The following is a 19,421-nucleotide window of genomic DNA, read 5'->3' as shown; positions in this document are numbered from 1 at the left end:
TACCACCCAAAAGATTTATCCAATCCTATAGCTTCAAATAAACCCCCTGTAATCAATGACTCCCAAATCTTTTGCAGCTGTAGCCTCTACCCTGAGCTTCAGACTTGTATATCCAATTGCCTATACCATATATACTTGAATATTTACTAGGTATTTCAAATGTACCTTGTTAAAAATTGAACTTGTGATTTTTTTTTACACAATCTTGTTCCTCTGGTTTTTCTCATCTCAGTAAATGATACCACCATTTATCCAGTTGTTTAGACCAGAAATCTTGGGGGTCATCCTTCACTTTTCTCTTTCTCTCATGTACTAAGTCCAGTACTGTTGATAGTCCTGTAAGCTCCATCTTCAAAGCAAATTATAAATCTGACCACTTAGCACCACCTTCACCTGAACCACCTGAGTCTAAGCCAGTATTACTTCTTTTTTCCTCAGTTTTATTGAGATATAATTAACATACAGCACTGTATAATCTTAAAGTGTACAACTGTTTAACTACATACATCCTGAAATGATTTCCGCTATAGATTTAGCGACTGTCCATCATCTCATATACATAAAACATTAAAGAAATAGGAAAAAATTTTTTCCCTGAAACAAGAACTCTTAGGATTTACTCTCTTAACAACTTCCATATATAACATACAGCAGTGTTAATTATTTTTATCATGTTATACATTACATCCCTAGTATTTATCTTATAGCTGGAAGTTTGTACCCTTTGACTGCCTTTTATCTAATTTCCCCTCCCCCCAACCCCCCACTCATGGTAGCCACAGATCTGATCTTTTTCTCTGAGTTTGTTTGTTTTTGAAGTATAATTGACCTACAACACTATGTTAGTTCTTGGTACACAGCATAGTGATTTGATATTTCTGTACATTTCAAAGCAATTACCATAGTCTAGTTGCCATCTGTCACCATACAAAGGTACTAAATAGTTACTGACTATACTCCCCACAATGTACATTTCATACTTATCACTATTTTATAACTGAAAGTTTGTACCTCACCTATTTCTCTCCTCACCCTACCCACCTCCCCTATGACACCTGTTTGTTCCCTGTATTTGTCACTCTGTTCCTTTTTATATGTTCATTTGTTTTGTTTTTTAGATTCCACATATAAGTGAAGTCATACAGTATTTGTCTTTCTTAAAGCTGATATTATATCTTACATGAGAAACTGCATAGACTCATAACTGTTTTCCCTGATTCCATGTTTCCTCCACACCATTATAGTCTATTCACTGATATACAATAGTGTTCAAGTCAGTTGCCTGTTTAAAATTTTCCAGTGAATTGAATTCCCATTACATTTCAAACAAAATCTAAAGTTTTTTCCATGATCTATACACCATGGTCTTCTGGATATCTTTCTGACCTATTTCCCTACATTCTCTTCCTCATTCATTCCACTCCAGCCACAGGGGTGTTCTTGCTGTCAGAGAACTCAAGAAGCATGCTTCTGCCTTGGGGCATTTGTATTTGCTTTTACCTGAGCCTGGACATTTTCCCCCACCTCTGTATTTTCATTACTCTCTCTCTACATTTGGATCTCTGTTCTAATGTCCCACCTTGAGGAGGCATTCCTAACTACCCTATTTAAAATAGCATCTCTCACCACTCTCCCCAGACCCATCTAAATAGTGTAATATTTATCCCTACTTAGGATAAATATTACATTATATATTTGTTTATTGTCTGTCTCCCCCACTGGAATGTAAGTTCCATGACTGTAAGAACATGGATGAATTACAAAAGAATCAATGATGAGGTACTCTTAACATACACTACTTACTGACGTTGACTGAGTTTGTAGTAAAAAATTATATGTTTTTTACTCTTCAGAATAGTCTGATCTTCTGAATCACATTTTCTCCTCATTTCCTGATGTAATTAAATCAGTGTTATAAAAGAAGGGTGATGTTGGTATGTGAAAGAAGACTAAAATATCAATAGATGCCAAGTGATACTAAAACTATGCTGAAGATTGGTGGTTTATTTTTTCTTTACAGGTAATATTAATTCTTTGAGTTGCTACTGATGTGACTAATAATCAGATTGCTTATCCTATAATTTAAAGACATAATGTTGGCTAAACAGGATCACCTTGGGGTTATATTTTGTAAAACATCTATGTTATCCAAAAATATTAAATATTAAATATTCAATTACTACAGTTTTCCTTTTTTTATTTTAGGAAATGATTTGCAGCTGAGTGAATCAGGAAGTGACAGTGATGACTGAAGAAATATTCAGCTATAAGTATAAAGTTTATAAGACATGTGATAATTTATTTTATATTAGGAATAAAAATTCCTAAGGCTGAGGAAAATGTATCTTAACTTTGATGATAAGAGAAATTTAATCTGATTCAGAATTTTCAGTTGATGTTACATTTTTTACTTTTTATGGGTACTGGCATTTTCATGTATTTTCATTTAATCTTAACAAAACTCCTAGGAAGTTTTACAGATGAGAAAACAAACTTCAGGGGTTAGGTTACTTGCCCACATATTGTTAACAAGTGGCAGATCAGGTGTTCTGAAGTTCAGGTTCAGTGTTCTGTTTTACCACACTGCTGTTTTCAATTGTGAATGGCAAAACTGTTGATTTATAATAAATGTCCTGGTTTTAATTACATCTCTGAGCCTTTCTATCTGATATTCCTTAAATTTTGGTTGAAAATTAAGCTAAAGTTTAGGGTAAAGGTGAAGCTAAGTAATTGTTTTAATGAAACAATTGTCCTCTTATCTCTCACACATTTTATCATGTTCTCTTATCTCTTTGATACTTTTTAATCATTTTCTTATTTTGCTTTTGAGAGTAAAAATAAGCATTTATGTTAATGAGATAAATAATTAATATTTATACCTATAACATTTTTTAATTGGGGGGAAATGATAAATATTATAGTTGAGAGTCACTAACCAGCAGCAAGTTCTTTTTTTTTTAATTAATAAACTTTATTTTTAAGAGCAGTTTTAGTTTCACAGCAAAATTGAGCAGAAAGTACAGAGAATTCTCATATACTCCCTGTTCCCACACATGCACAACCTCCCCAAGTATGAACATCCTGCCCCAGAGTGGTACCTTTTTTTTTTTGTATAATCGATGAACCTACATTCACACACCATCACTCAAAGTCCATAGTTTACATTAGAGTTCACTCTTTGTGTTGTACGTTCTATGGGTGTTAACAAATGTACGATGACATTTATCCACCACTGTAGTATCATACAGGATAGTTTCACTGCCTTAAAAATCCTGTGCTCTGCCAATTCATTCCTCCACACCCCAACCCCTGGTAATCAGTGATATTTTTACTGTCTGCTTAGTTTTGCCTTTTCCAGAATATCTTATAATTGAAATCATACATTATGCATCCTTTTCAGATTGGCTTCTTTCACCTAGTAATATGCACTTAAGTTTCCTCCATGTCTTTTGCATGCCTTAATAGTTCATTTCTTTTTAGCACTGAATAATATTATTACATTGTTTGGATGTACCATAGTTTATTTATCCACTAACTGATGATAATATAAGCGTGAAAGTAAGTTGGCTACAAAGGAACAAAAATCAGTGGGCTTTGAACTATTCCATAACACTACACTAAAACTCTAAAGTTAGTAAAGCTGTGTCAGCACAAGGTATAAGTGTGACCTATGAATTATGTATTCATCAAATATCATCTACAGTTTGGCAAGAAGGCATTCTTAGACATGTCAGAATTCAGGAATTGTATCATTCACATATCATTCAGGTAATAATTACTTTAGTAATTTCTGATTTATTAAGAGATGAATCAAAATTACCAACTCAAGAATGGGAAAAATATTATAAAAATATATTCTAAAAAGGTTGAAACCTTCTTCAAAGGGACTAACTCAATTCGTAGGAGTAGTATAATATATAATATATATTATTATATTGGGTTGGCTAAAAAATTCATTTGGGTTTTTCTGTAAGATGGTATGGAAAAACCTGAACGAACTTTTTGGCTAACCCAATATTTATTATAAATAAATATTTATTACAAATATATATAATCTTACCTGGGTGGTGGTTGTGTGAGTTACACATATGTAAAAAATAGTGGAGTTTTATATTTAAGATTTGTGCCTTTTAAGTTACGTTTAATTTTAAAAGTCCACAAACAAAATCAGTAGAAAAAATATTTGCAACATAGAGGGTGGCAGAGCTGTAACATAAATGATATAAAGGTAGATCTTACAAACTTACAAGAAGGGGACAAACAACTCAATAGAAAAAAGGGAATGAATCTTCAGTTTTGAAAATTATAAAAACATTTTTGTCACAGCAATCTCACTTCTAGAAATTCATTCTACAGATACATTTGACTTATTTGCAAGGTTATTATTACAGTATTATTTATAATTGCAAAAGACTTAAAAAATCTGAATGTGAACCTTTTTTTATTGATTTTTGAAGTGATTTATATACTCTGGACACAAATCCTTTGACAATATATGTAATATGAGTATTTTCTCCCACTTTGTGAGTTGTCTTTTTACTCTTAATGGTATCTTTTGGTGAACAAAAAGGTTATTGATTTTTTTTTTTTTTTTTTTTTTTTTTTTTTTGCGGTACGCGGGCCTCTCACTGTTGTGGCCTCTCCCGTTGCAGAGCACAGGCTCCGGACGCGCAGGCTCAGCGGCCATGGCTCACGGGCCCAGCCGTTCCGCGGCATGTGGGATCTTCCCGGACCGGGGCACGAACCCGTGTCCCCTGCATCGGCAGGCGAACTCTCAACCACTGCGCCACCAGGGAAGCCCTAGATGGTGTTTTTTTAGTTAAAAACACCGTCATTTCCCCCACTGCACTGCAGTGTCACGTTTGTCATAACTGATGCCTCAGTATATGTATGGGTCTTTTTCTGCACTCTGTTCTGTTGCATTGGTTGCCTTATCTATCTTTGTGTCTGTTCCACTCTGTTATAATTACTATAGCTTTATAATAGGTCTCCTACTGGTTAGTGCAAATCCTCCACTATTGTTCTTCAAGATTGCCTTTGCTATTCTTCGCTTTTTGTATCTCTATATGAATTTTAAAAATCAACTTGTCATTTTCTGCACTCACAAAACCTGTTGGATTTTGTGTTGCAATTATAGATTGATTGGGGGATTACTGACATTTTTGCTGAGGCTTCCAAATCATGAGCATGGTATGTCTCTCCATTTATTTAGATCTTTAATTTCTTTCAATAATGTTTTAAGAGTGGTTAGTGTGGATGTCTTAGACATCTTACAATAGATTTATTCCTAGGTATTTTTTATGCTTTTAGAGCTGGTATAATGTTTTAAATTCCCTTTTCTATTTGTTTTTGCTGATATTTAAATACAATTTATTTCTATGTGATGATTTTGTATTCATACACCTTGCTAAACACATGTTCTCTTTTAATTTCATATTTGCCTCTTCTCTCTGACTATATTAGTATCTGTCATTTTCAGCCTCCTTTTTGTACATGATTGTAAAACATCACTCTCTTCTGTCATAATCATTGAGGTCACAAATACTTTTTACTCTAATCACTGATATTTTAGATTCTTTCACTCTATTATTTTTTTATCTTTCAAGAGTTTGTACTCATTTCTATTCAGGAATTGCTTTTCTCTTTGATCTTTTCCCTTTTATCCTTCTATCTGATTTCAACTTAGCAAAAATGATGGTGTACAAGAGGCATCTTGATAAGATAGAAAAGGCTCTAGAATAGGTCTTGGAGGCTGGGAGGCTCTTCTGTAATATTCTTCAGGCTAGACTAGGAAAAGGATTTCAAACCAGTGTTCACCAAATCCCTATTATAAGAATTACCAGAGATGCTTATTAAAAATACAAGTTCTTAGATACCTACTTAGATCTATTCAATAAGACTTTTCAAAGCAAAGGCCTGTAAATTGTGTGTGGTGTGTGTGTGAATTGCTGTGAAAATTTTTAGTTATAAGTATATATACAAATATATATGTAAATATATATATCCCTAAGTGATTTTTAGCATCAGGGAAGTTTATTTTATGTAGGACAAGATTAAGATTCCTTCCATCTCTGATACTATTCGATTTTATAAATGCTAGCATGGTATTGCCATAATCAAAAGAAGAATTTCACCTAAACAAACGAGTATCAGAGAACCAATGCCAGTACTCTAAAGTCTGGTATTTAGGGCACCTATAAGCACAAATGAATTGGTGCCTTGCCTACCGGTGCTATTCCATCTGCTCTGAGAGATCAAATGCTATTCCAGAGGTACAAGGCCAGAGCAGGGGGAGCCGGTGATATAATTAGATCTTAAAAGCATCTGTGCCTCTAGTGGTTAATTTGACTAGTAAGTTTTGACTGTTCATCTGTTTTGTATCCAGAGTCATTAACCAAACTAGGTCAGAAAGTGCAGTACTTCCTGAAAGAATAACTGTAGCTTAATCATTAATGTCACAAACAGAAATGAAGTGGACCCTTCTTTGGGTAAAGGTTGATGGGAAAGAAGCAGGAGGAGGAGTGAGTAGAAGCTGGGAAAACATGGTCAAAGTCTAAGATGGAGTTTAGGGAGGAAAGGGTAGAGTTTCTCCTGGTCTTATTTGTCAATAACTCAAATAGGTAATGTAAGAATTTTATGAGGGAGAGAGTCATAGGTTCTCATATTCTGACATAAAATAATTCATTCTCCTGTTTCCTGACTTTTTTGGTTTAGTCCTCATTTTTCTTATTGCTCTCTAGCTATTCTTTTCCTTTTTCTTTTGATTGACATCTAGATGGGCACCGTACTCTCTTGTTCTTTTACCTCTTTGACTTAGCAAAAATAATACTGTCTAAAATGTATCTATCATTGTCATCTCTGTTCTTGTTCCTCCTCTGATAAGAACTAAATATTATATTCTGGAGTCATTTGGGAGTCCATTCACTGAAAATTAAGAAATATGATGTTTATAATGGTTCCTAGAAAATAACTGGCTCATAATTTTTACACAAATTAAATTTTATTTACTAATTAAATGATGGATTCATCTTGAAGTGAGAAAATGAAAACACAGGGAATGAATTTAGCAAAGGAGAAGAATGATTCCCAAATGTACATCACCAACCCTTTCCTTTTGTTTTCTTCAGCTCCATCTCTTTAATTGCTTATAAGACATTTCTAGTTGAATTTTATTATGCTGAAAACCAAAAATCAACATTTTTTGTATCTCTCCAAATTCTGTTTGGAGATAACTTTCCCTCTTCGATGCATTTCATTTCCCCTACATTGCTATGTTTTTATTTCCATAGTTTCCATTCCTAAGTAATGACCACAGGCATTACTGATACTAATCTGTAGTGGCATAGTGAAAATTCCAGATCTGCCACTTACTGGCCACATGACTTTGGACAAATTACATAACCTCTTAGGACATTAGTTCCTATAAAATGGGGATAGTAGTAAGAATTAGAACGTGTAGATATAATATATATGTGTGTGTGTGTGTGTGTGTGTGTGTGTGTGTGTGTATAAACCTTCCCCACAATAGGTGTGCAATAAATGGTAGCTATTATTACCCTGAAATCGATTTCAAAATCTGCTCTAAGCTATGCTCCAGGCATTGTGTTCTTAACTAATTTTCACTCATTTGAAATTTTCCAGCATTATACTGTCTCATCCCATGATGTGTTATTCTCACTTCCCTGTGACATAAATGTTCTTTTGAACTAGTCTCTGAGACCCAATCCTTCCTTTCTCTATAGCTTTCTGCTTTGCAGGCGGCTGCTGACGCCTGACACCCACAGGGTTAAACCTAGTTGCTGAAGCCACCCCCTCTTCCCCTCCCAGTCCCCCTTTTCACAGTAGCCTGGCAGCTGTCCCAACTGCCTACCGAAGCCAAATGCTTGAAGAGAGAGAGAGTAAGGAGCCAGCCATGAATCTCTTCCAGAAAAATGAGTTCAAGGAAACTCCTTTTTTACCTGTCTCCCCTGAAGAGGTACCACCTCGACCCCCCAGCTTTCCAAAGAAGCCATCTCCGGTGAGTCTTCAGATTCAGTTCTGTCTCTGGTAGGAACAGACTTACTCCTTTGGTTCTCCTCCTCGGCCCCTGGAGCTTCCCGCTGAGCTGTGTTAGAGTATTAAAAACTATTCTCTCTTGGAGTTAGAATTAACCTGTAAACCAAACCTAAACAGAAGTTTCCTTTAACTTAGGAGAGGAAGCAGCAGAAAGAGGTAGAGTTCTTCAGTTGGTATCCAGGACTTGGCTGTATTTCATTGTATATTCTGAGTTTCTCTGGGGTGGAAAAAAAGCAATTTGAATGTCCAGGGAAACTTGGCAAGTACTCCTTTCTGGAGAACTGTGTGTGATTGTTCTTTCTTCACCAAAAAAAAATCTCAGCCCTTAGTTTCCCCTGTGCACAGAATCTATGCTGACCACCAAGAGAAGTTTTAGAATAGATCTAGTTTCTGTTACTGTGTTCCAGTTTACAGTGGGAGAAAGGACAGAGAAACAAGAGAGTAATAATAATGTTTTACTTTATACACTTGTTAAAGCACTTGCCAATTCTTATTCAGTCCTCATATCAAAATCCTGTAAATGGAGAGGATACAGACATACTAGCCAGTATTTACTGAATTCTTACTACAGGCAAAGAGGTAACTGTAGTAGTATTCTAGAGGTGGTAGTTTCTTTGGAATAACAAAACTGAAGTATAAAGCCAAGTATAGTGACATGGCCTGGATCAGTATGTTAACACAGCCAGTGACAGTGTTACATAGCTAGTAGAAATGTGTTAACTAAACTTCAGTTTGCATGATTCTCGAGCTGTGAGCTGGGAAGGTAATAAGACTAATTCATATTGTCTTCCAAGCAAGTTTTTATCATATGTTAATGTATATTAATATTTTGGAGGATTGTTTTTATATATCCATGTGGATAAAAGAATGAATACATTAATTTATTTAGTTATACATTTTCTGGTCCCAAAGAATTTGAGGCTGCTTACAAAGATGTATGTACATCTTATGAATAAGAAAAGGCAATAAAAATCTCATGATAAGATTTGATTGAACCAAGGACACATATCTCCATCCCCCTCTCATATTGACTGGACTATCATAATGGGTAAGGATTTGAAATAATACATGATGTTCCTTTTATTCTGACTGATACAGTGCATGAAATAGCGTAGTCCTTTTAATGCCCAAAAGGATTAGCATGAAAATGTTATAGAATCTCTCTTTCATAGAAAGAATGGCCATTTAATTTGACAAGATTTAAGAACTCTCTGCCCAAGGTCAAGGTGATCAGTCATCTTACCTTTAGCAATCTGTACTAGGCTCTGTGCCTGGCTTCAGTAGCCACTGAATGGGAAACCTTCATGTTGCTAGGATTTTTCCCAGCACAGTGAATGGGGCAAGTGGAAACAGAAAGGTTAATCCGCACAGTGGAGCTAAGCAGGATACTGACATGTGAGTGTGACTGCCTGGACATCAAGTGCTCCATAGGCCAACTCTTTGTTATGTTCCTGAAAATAAGTATGATTATTCTCCTACTCAGACCCCCAGGCTTTTCATTTAGTACTTGTGGGAAGATGAACAGGTCCTGGTGTCTAGTATCAAGGAATGCCTGAGCAGTTTCATGTTAAATGAATTGAGGAACAAAGTAATATTCAGAATAGCTTCTCACTGCTAAATCAGCAATGCAAGCGCTTTTAGTGTGATACTGGCTGTTTCATGAAGAGCAGGGGCCATTGTTTCGCATGACCTATCATGGCAACTTAAAATAAATGATTTTTTTCTGTTGTGGAGCAATCTAATTGTTTAAACAGGGAAATATAGTTCATGCTTGAACCATTGCCTTTTTGTTTCTTAGAAAATCTGTGGCTCCAACTATCCACTGAGTATTGTCTTCATTGTGGTGAATGAATTCTGTGAGCGCTTTTCCTATTACGGCATGAAAGGTAATTTTGTGTCCCTGAGTCCTACTCTTCTCCACTCACTCTCACCCCATGTTTGTAACAACCTATCTCATATGCACTTATTTCCCTTATCTACTCTTTCTGCCTTCATCCAATTGGTCCTTTCCTTTGGCGAAGACTTCCAAAAAATGCCTCATGGGATTTCACCTACTAACTCATACAGGCCAAGAACAGAAAGGCCAAGTGGAAATCAGAACACAGCCTATGAGAATATAAGTGGAAAAACTCTCATCATCGACATTCCAGTCTTCATTTCTGTTCCTCGGGTCTATGGATTATATCATTGCTGGGAAGGAGAAGGAAGGGATATTAGAAGCCCCATGTTATCTTTTGGATTAGCCTAAATGATGCTATGTACACATAGACTGAAGGGAGGAGTATTGCATTTGTATACTAAGCATAGCCCCATTTACTCCCACAACTCCAAGGGGCCCTGCTTCTACTGCCCAGCAATCACCCCTCATCACTTCACTGATAGGAGTGTTGAAGGTCAAGATCAACTTCAAAGACCATATCAAATGTTCTTCTGCTCCATAAATCATTTTAATGCATCTATTTTGTTTTGTCTCTCTTTTTTTGCTTCAGCTGTGCTGACCCTGTATTTCCTGTATTTCCTGCACTGGAGTGAAGACACTTCCACATCTGTATACCATGCCTTCAGCAGCCTCTGTTATTTCACTCCCATCCTGGGAGCAGCCATTGCTGACTCATGGTTGGGAAAATTCAAGTAAGGATGATGGGAGGTCACAGTCCAAGAAGCTGCACATATTAATTGTGCAGAGACTATCACTTCTAGCCTCTTGCTTCCAAGCAAGAACATGCTTATGTCATCCATGACAAATAAGAATCTCTCTCAGACTGACAATACAGAAAGGTTTTGTCTCTTCATTATCAGTTTTTCCAATATTTCTATACCCTTTTCAGTCAGCAGGGTTTTTTTCTTTTATCTAATTTTAATCTTCCATTCTGTAATTTAAGACTAGTTCTTGTTCTGATCTCAGGTGATAGAGATTGCTACCCACAAGAAAATTTATAATTCAATGTAGTTATTTGATATACTATCCATCTCTTCTCTAGATTGAGTCATCCCAACACTTTTACTATCTTCTTATGAATCCCTCTTTTTAGCTCTTTTACCATCTCTGTTTCTCTTCTCTAACCTTCTGTAGTTTATTTCTTAATAATATAATAAATATCTTCATGAATTAGACTAATGGTCTATTCAGTTCAGTATCTTTTAAGTCCCTGAAAATAGCACCAAGAGATATGTTTGGGACAGTGTTATTTTTGTCCCCTATAACATCATCCTCATGGGCTAGAGATGGCTCTTAGATATCCATCACTCAGGTATTTTCTGTAGACTTGTCACCTATGGAATTGTCTAAATTAGCATTTCTCAAACTGCATTCTGTTGAAAATTGGTTGTATAGGATCTAATGAATGTTATATGGGAACATAAAGCTCTCATAGTCAAATAAGTTTGGAAAATGCTAGGCTGAATAAAGCTAAAAAGGTATCTTTACTGCATGACTTCTTACAGCCTTTAACTTGTGAACTCATACTATAAAATATCCAAGAGGAGGTTATGGTATGTAGTATTTTCCAAACTTATTTAACCGTGGAATATTTTTTCAGGATTTCTTGTGGACCTAGTGTTCCAAGGAATCCTCTTTAGTAAACATTGGTTTCTATCTCACTTTGGCCTAGATATATTCATTCTTCTAAAGTTTTTAATCAGCACCCAATATAGCGCTACAACCACAACTTAGTACTAAACACAGTTTCTTGCCTTGGGAAAGGTATGGCAGGTGGCTGAGATCTATGTTTGCTCCTTATGTAGTAGTAGTTACCAAGTCCATCCAGATAGAGGGTTGGCACTATGTGCAGAAAGTATAAACCATGGTATATAGTCTTCATTCAGTTATAGAATAAAAGACTCACATATATCACGTAGTAATTTTATTTATTTTTAAAATGACTTCCTTTAAGATTGAAAAAGTATAGATCTGAGATTTGGTAAGTAATAGCTTCCTGACTATTTCAGAGGAAATTTAGCAACCTCCACTCGTGCCCTCAATCTCAATCCTTTATGAGGTACTTTTAATTTTTTTTGAATTTATTTTTATTGAGGTATAACTTACATAAAGTACACAAATCCAAAAGTCTTAAATGTACAGCTGGATGAATTTTTACAAATGTATCACCGTCGCCTAGATCACTCTCCTTGGTGTCTTTGTACCCTCAATACCTCCATCTCTTTCCTTCAAATTCTTCCTCAGAGACACTCTTGTCCTGTACCTAGAAGCAAGGGCAAATATGAGACCTTTAAACAAACAAAATTATTGTTAACCTTTCTTTTTCTATCTTCTTTGTCTTATTACCACTACCTTCAGATTTTTAAAAGAATCACTTATTATTTGTTGCCTTCCTTTCTCACTCTTCATTATCACTCCTTAGGGTAGAGTAATGTAATGCAGTGCAGTAGAATCCAATTAGATTCAACTTAAGCTGATCGAGTTTAATTCAGTAAATGTTTATTGAGCAACTTCTATTTGTCCAAAGAACCATGAGGGATAAAAAGATGAATAAGACATAATACCTGCTTCATGGTGTTCATATTCAACTAGCTTTAATACAAGGCAGATTACGGTAAGTGAAATAATATATAGTATGTCATCTTTTTATCCTATTGAAATTCTTCTCTCTTAGATCACTGGTAATGATCTCTTTGTTATCAAACCCAGTGGTCTTTTCTAAATTCTTATTCACTTTGAATGTGTTTTAACATTTTAGTCTGTTGTCACTCCTAAATTCTTGAAACTTCCTGGGCTTCTCTAACACTGTATTTTCTGGTTCTTTTACTTTTTTGGATTCTTCCTCATTTGGCTTTTCTTTTGCTTTTTGTTTACTTTACTCTTTCCTGAATGTAGGCATTTCCCCAGTGTATACCTTTTACCCTCTTCCCTTTCTCCAGATTCTCCCTTAGCAGGCTCTGCGGTGTCAGTTTTACCTATATGCTAATGGCTCCTCAAACTCTGTAATCTTAACCTGTCACTCAAGTGCCCTTATGCATTATAACTGCATGTTAGCATTCATCTCCTGGATATTCCACCTTATCCTCTCTCCTAGCTTTCCTATACTCCCACATCCAATCAGTTTTCAAATTCTGCCAATTCTATTTCTATAATCTCTCTCACATTCTCCCTCCTCAACACTGAATCCCATGGCCATCAATCACCACTACTCTAGTTTTGGTTTTCATTAGCCTCTAAATTGGGCTATTGAAATGGACGTGTATGATGTTTTCATTGCTTCCCATATCTTTTGTTCGCAATTGAGTCTGTGCACTTCTGTCAAATTAATCTTCCTAAAAGAAATCTCTGTTCATATTACTACTCTGCTCAAAAATTTCTGCTAACACACTGTCTACTAATCTCATCCAACTACCTTTCTGCTCTTATTATCATACTCCCTTTCAAAAATGTACACTAGAGAAAAACCAAATACTAATACTTACCTAATGATAAACAGGGACATTTCTTTTCCATGTCTGTTTGCATAGTTTCTACTTCATGGAATCTCCTTCCTCCCCAGCCTTCTATGTCCAAACCCTTTAAGGCTCAGTTCAAATTCCACCTATGCAGTGGAGTATTCTCTGCCCCTCGCCTTTCACCACTAGCCAGAAGTAATCTAAAGTTCTTTGAACTCCTTATTTTTTACCCTCATGTGACATTTACCAAACTCTGTCTTATCATAACTATTGTATATGAACTAATACCTTCTTCAGACACTTAGAAGACAAAGTCTCATTTATATTTTTATCCACAGCACCTAGAACAGTGCCTGGTACATAACAGGCCCACAGCACAGCAAGTGTTTCAATTAATAAATTTATTCACCCTCAGATACTCAAATGTAGGCACAAGACTGAGGTAGGTGTGGGCAGGTGTGAAGATGACTTATTTTGTTGTGGGTATTGTGATTCCTTTTTTTTTTTTTTAATCTCTACTTCAGCTACTTTTTTAAAATAAATTTATTTATTTATTTTTGGCTTAAAACCAGATTCATTTATTATATCACAATTCTGTAAGTGAGAAGTTGGAGGCAGTCAGTTGGCTCACAGGTCTGAGTGTCTCCTAGGTTGGACTCTGGGTAATAATCTACCACCAGCCTCATTCGTTGTTGCCTGAATTCATTTCCTTGTCATTGTAGGTTCTTATTTTCTTGCCATCATTCAGGTGGAGGTGTCCCCTTTCCTTGACACATGGTTCTTTCCATATTCAGGCTATCAGTATGGTGTATCAAACCCTTCTTGAACTTTGAATCTCTTCCCCTTCTGTTACCAGAGAAAAGTCTCTGCTTTTAAGGGCTCATATGATTAGATCAGGCTCATCTAGTTAATCTCACTATCTTACTGTCAATTGTGTCATATAGTATAACATAATTAAAGAAGTGACATCTCATTATAGTCATAGGTTCCAGGGATTAGGGTGAGACATCACTGGCACCATGGCATACGACAATAAGGGGTAGTGACAAAGAGCATTCTTATGTCAACATCTGCTTTGTGCCTCAAGAGTAATAGCCTTGATTACCTTTGACACTTGATAATAATAAAAGAAATATTTTAGGGCTTCCCTGGTGGCGCAGTGGTTGAGAGTCCGCCTGCCGATGCAGGGGACATGGGTTCGTGCCCCGGTCCTGGAGGGTCCCACATGCCATGGAGCGGCTGGGCCTGTGAGCCATGTCCGCTGAGCCTGCGCGTCCGGAGCCTGTGCTCCGCAACGGGAGAGGCCACAACAGTGAGAGGCCCGCGTACCACAAAAAAAAAAAAAAAAAAAAAAATTTTAAATAATATGGGAATTTTTATTTGATGACAACATTTTTAATTAATTCCTGAAATAGAAGAACACCAACATTTGTGAAAATATGAGAAAAGTTCTGTCCGTTTATAGTAAAGAAAATATTTCCTCTTTTTGAACAAAGATGATTTTTTGAAGCTCTATAAAAAAAGAAATAGGATTATAAAAATATCTAAGTCCCAAGGTTCCAATAGATTCTGCTAGGTGTGTGACTTTTTGGATAGTTTCCTTTTTCCTAAGGAAGGAGCTATTTGAGCATCACGTAATTTTCCACCATTAATTCTCTTGGAGCACAAAATTATCACCTCTGTGTATCCTCTGCACTGCATCCAGGGCAACCACACTCACATATTAAGGTAGCAGGCCCAGCATTTATCTATAAATTTAGAGCCTTTCTTACTGTGAAAACATCATGGACTAATAAAAAACATCTAGGAATTGTTATGAGTTGCCTGAGATACTTTCCCCGTAAATTTTTAAATTATTACTTAATTTTGATATTTCTTTCTTTGGAAATAGATTCTCTGTTGATTTTACAAGAAACCATAAATTCTTAAGGAGTGATCAGTCAACTATTTGCTTTGCACTATTTCAAGCAAACGACAATATTACATGATAATAAAGCAGTGAACGTCTTAAATTAGACATGTGCATTAAAACAAACCCTTCCTGGTTGGAAACCCAAGTGACTGTCATTAGCCACTTTAGTATCACAGCAGGTTACACAAATTATTATTACATTTAATTAGCATTCTGACAAATTGAGGAATTCTTTACCTGCATTCAGATTATACACAGAAAATGATTTGAAAGCATTTCTTGCCGTGAAAACACCAAAGCAAATCAAAGAAATCAGCTCCAATCTTATCTTTATCTTGACTATGTTGGGTCTTCGTTGCTGTGTGCGGGCTTTCTCTAGTTGCGGCGAGCGGGCTTCTCATTGCGGTGGCTCTCTTGTTGCAGAGCACGGGCTCTAGGTGCATGGGCTTCAGTAGTTGTGGCACACGGGCTCAGTAGTTGTGGTGCACAGGCTTAGTTGCTCTGTGACATGTGGGATCTTCCCGGACCAGGGCTCGAACCCGTGTCCCCTGCACTGGCAGGCGGATTCTTAACCATTTTGCCACCAGGGAAGCCCTGTGGTTGCTTTTTAAATAACAAAACTCTTTGGGGATGAATTGGTATCTCTTTCTGAGAGAAAGTAAGTTGGAGAAAACATGAGTAACTTGTTCTATCGGGGTGTGTGTGAGCTCACATGTACAAAAACAATGATGACAGCAACATAAGAATATAAGTATTTAAAACTCCTCTCCTTTTCTTCAGATGTTATCTTCAGGATGAAAAACATCCTATAACATTAGAAACATCTGAATTTAGTAAACAACTTCTATTAAAAGTGCTTCCTCTGTTTGCAGTCGCAGAATCATAGCTTTGTTAAGAGAAAATGGGTACCCAGGGTCCCTGACTCTTGTATAAGGAACTCGCTATGTCAGGAAAGAGGTGAACCTTCCTTCAGGGCTACACACAGGAAAGAGTAGCCAGTGGATATACAATGGAAAATAAAATTTTTAAGCATGGACACTGGATTTTTATTATTTCTATAAACATCTACTGAGAGGGTTAATTACATGCTCAGATGCAATTTTTGATGCTTAGTTGCTTTTAAGAGAGAATAACATTTTTAGTCATAGTCCCTAGTGTTGGTTTTTACCTTGTGACCTGTGCCTATTACTCTGGACTCCTGATCATGGCAATCACTAAAAGCCACTCTCTTAAATGTGTTTATTGCCAAATATGCTTTTGGATGTCTTCTCTACAATTTCTGGGGTTTTTTTGAGTGTGTCTATAGCATGTCCTTCCCCCACTATTTTTTTTTTTTTTTTGTCTCATCAGAGCTGACCCTCTTTATCCTAGGTCTCTTCCTCTGCCATCAGAGGAAGTATGTACAATAATATATGCCTACTGCACATACTCCTTCTCAGTTCCTAAGCTTTAATTAAAAATGTCTCTGGCTTTTGATATTCTTACAGTTAAATAAAATTTAAAACTTCTTTCTCTTCCCTTTCCTTTTTCCACATTAACTTGTCCATGATAAAATTGAAGGAATGCTGGGCTGTAAGAAAGTGGAAGTTCTAGACCTAATCCTAATACTAATTAGAATGTCACCTTAAAAATATCCTTTGACTTCTCTGGATTTCACTTTCCTCATTTGCAAATGGAAGATTGGTCAAGTCTATCTAAAACAGATCTGTGTCCTGTGGTTGGGATTGTAATGACCCCAATGACTCCATTTCAAATGCAGAATTTCCAAGTCTCTCTTGACTTCTCTCTACTTCTGTTAAAGTTCTCTGCCATTAGCTTCCTATCTTATATTCCTCACATTCTAGACTAATTCCCTGAATCTTTCACCTAGAAGGTTGCCTGTTTTCCTTTTAAGGCACTTACACTTCTCTCATTCATTTAGTCCAACAACCTGATATTGCCCTGTTCTCCCAACGCAGACTATCACTCCAGCTCAAACTCCTTTTGTTTTTTCTCTGTGATGATTTAGCATAGATTATCTATTTTGTGTTCATAATTTTTGGCCTTTTTTTCAGTCCCTTTTTATTCCCTTTCTTTCTATTCATTCTTTTTATTCCAATGAAGGAAACTTTTCTCCAGAAGACACTACAAGGCCTTTTGGAAAAGGCTGCCCCTTCCCCTAATATTAATTAGCCCTGGTTTAGTCACTCAGCTTTCTTATCCCCTGCTTCCCATTATAAACCCTCTAAGATCCCTTCCCTGGAGAGCCAACCTAGGAAGATTAGGCATTTAGAATGAGAAATCCACATTCTGAGATTTCTGACATCTCCAGCCTCTCTCTGCTACCTTCATTCCATTCTTTATATTCCACATTAGCATATAACACTTCAAAATCACAGAAGTAAGCTATATAATTTCCAAGGTTCCTTCTAGTATTAATATTCTACTTATATATAGAGAGAATACTGGTGTCCTAATACAAATAATACACATTGTATATTTGGTAGTATGCCATGTTTCAGTGTGTATATCTCTACATATGTTCTTACTGGAATTCCTCACTCTTCTACTTCCTGTTTGTCATTCAGATTTTTTTGAAAAAACAGCATAACAACAAGTCCCTATCAACTGCATGAGCTATATCACTGGAAAGTCTGTTCAAAGACCCTGGTTCCTTTCTTACCCTTGGGAAATTGTCCATGAGGAAACTGTGGTGGGGATTACAATTAACCCAAGTGTTCAGACTGAACCTGAGAGCCCTTTACCTCTCTGTATATCCCAGTGATTGTGTTTAGAGAAAGTTCTTTGTGTTAACCATCCCTTTTTTCCTGTTTATGTGACATTCTTTCTTGACCCTTATGGATTTCTAGAGCCAAAGACATTCCTTGGAAGAAACCTCGGGTCAAAGTATCCTGTTCTTCTGGTTCTCCTTACTTAAAACATTATCGCTGGCTACAAATCCAACCTGGTCATGACATATCTACACAAGATCAGGGGTACTCTGTGTTTGTGTGGGGTTAGTGAGGGAAAAGAGAGCAGGTATGAGAAAGGAATGTCCATTATCTCTAACACTACAGGGTAAAGAGTTACTGTCTCTTTTTCTAGACTGTTTGTTTCATTCACCATTATTATTTCTATTTGCATATCTCAGGTAATTCTTTCCTCCTCCACCCCCTCCTCCTGCCGCTCCATTTATCCTGGCACTGAGAACAGTATGAACTCTGAGGCTGTAATTACTCAAATCTCTGAATTCTGTTTGTAGACTGACTGATTTAACTCTCTCAACAGGACAATCATCTATCTCTCCTTGGTGTATGTGCTTGGCCATGTGATCAAGTCCATGGGTGCCTTACCAATACTGGGGGGACAAATGTTACACACGTGAGTAAAATCATGGAATAAACTAAACCACTTTTCCTCCATTGGGCAGGTAAATGTCTCACACATTCATTACAGATGTTTTTCTGTCTTCTTACCAATGATGTCCCTTTATTTTCCAATCTGTTTTAATACCAAATTGGTTAAGGAAAAAACTTTGACCAGTTGAACTCTCCTGCTTTATCTAAGCTCATTTGTTTTTATTAAATATTTGGGGACTAGTAGAATGCCCAGTTAGTATCCTTTTGATAAAAACTCTTCATGTGCTTGAAGACATTAAAACCTTCATGCCCTCCATATTCCCTCACCTATTCACCCATCCACACATTGTACCTTTACCAGAGTTAAAAAAAAATGTCTGTGATATTTCCTTATAATACATTGTAGAATTCATTTTCAAAGCTCGGATTATTTCCATTTATGTGTAGTTCCATATATTCCAGTTTCTCTATCCCTCTTTATTAAGCTCTTGATGTTTATGATGCCAGAGACTCTTGATAGATTCTGATGTCTGTTGGTTCAGTCAGTAGAGAAGATTAGAGTTGTTCAAGAAGCAGGTCGTACATATTCATGTTTATACTGTGCCTATATGTGTATTTTCCAATGAGTTAAGAATTTTGTTTGAAATTTAATAAATATTAGATACCTCCTTATTTTTGTCCCCTCAGAAATCAGTGGCACTACTCCTATTAGTTATGACTAG

At 36.3% G+C, this 19,421-nt stretch overlaps 2 protein-coding genes across 2 annotated transcripts in view; both read left to right on the top strand.

Moving 5' to 3' along the window:
* EAF2 (ELL associated factor 2) overlaps positions 1-2,646 on the top strand; it is a 50,128-nt gene extending 47,482 nt beyond the window's left edge. Inside the window, exon 6 of the mRNA XM_060149318.1 lies at positions 2,206-2,646. Within this exon, the coding sequence (XP_060005301.1) occupies positions 2,206-2,252 (47 nt within the window). The 3' untranslated portion in view covers positions 2,253-2,646. The remainder of the gene's footprint in view (positions 1-2,205) is intronic.
* Positions 2,647-5,089: 2,443 nt separating this feature from the next.
* Positions 5,090-19,421, top strand: part of SLC15A2 (solute carrier family 15 member 2) — a 39,973-nt gene continuing 25,641 nt past the window's right edge. The window contains exons 1-5 of the mRNA XM_060150495.1: positions 5,090-5,190; positions 7,828-8,017; positions 9,854-9,941; positions 10,545-10,686; positions 18,629-18,721. Coding sequence (XP_060006478.1) covers positions 7,880-8,017; positions 9,854-9,941; positions 10,545-10,686; positions 18,629-18,721 — 461 coding nt within the window. The 5' untranslated portion in view covers positions 5,090-5,190; positions 7,828-7,879. The remainder of the gene's footprint in view (positions 5,191-7,827; positions 8,018-9,853; positions 9,942-10,544; positions 10,687-18,628; positions 18,722-19,421) is intronic.

The sequence above is a fragment of the Lagenorhynchus albirostris genome, chromosome 5, assembly GCF_949774975.1.
Source record: "Lagenorhynchus albirostris chromosome 5, mLagAlb1.1, whole genome shotgun sequence".
Taxonomy (NCBI): Eukaryota; Metazoa; Chordata; class Mammalia; order Artiodactyla; family Delphinidae; genus Lagenorhynchus; species Lagenorhynchus albirostris.
This window is presented reverse-complemented; position numbering and strand designations above follow the sequence as displayed.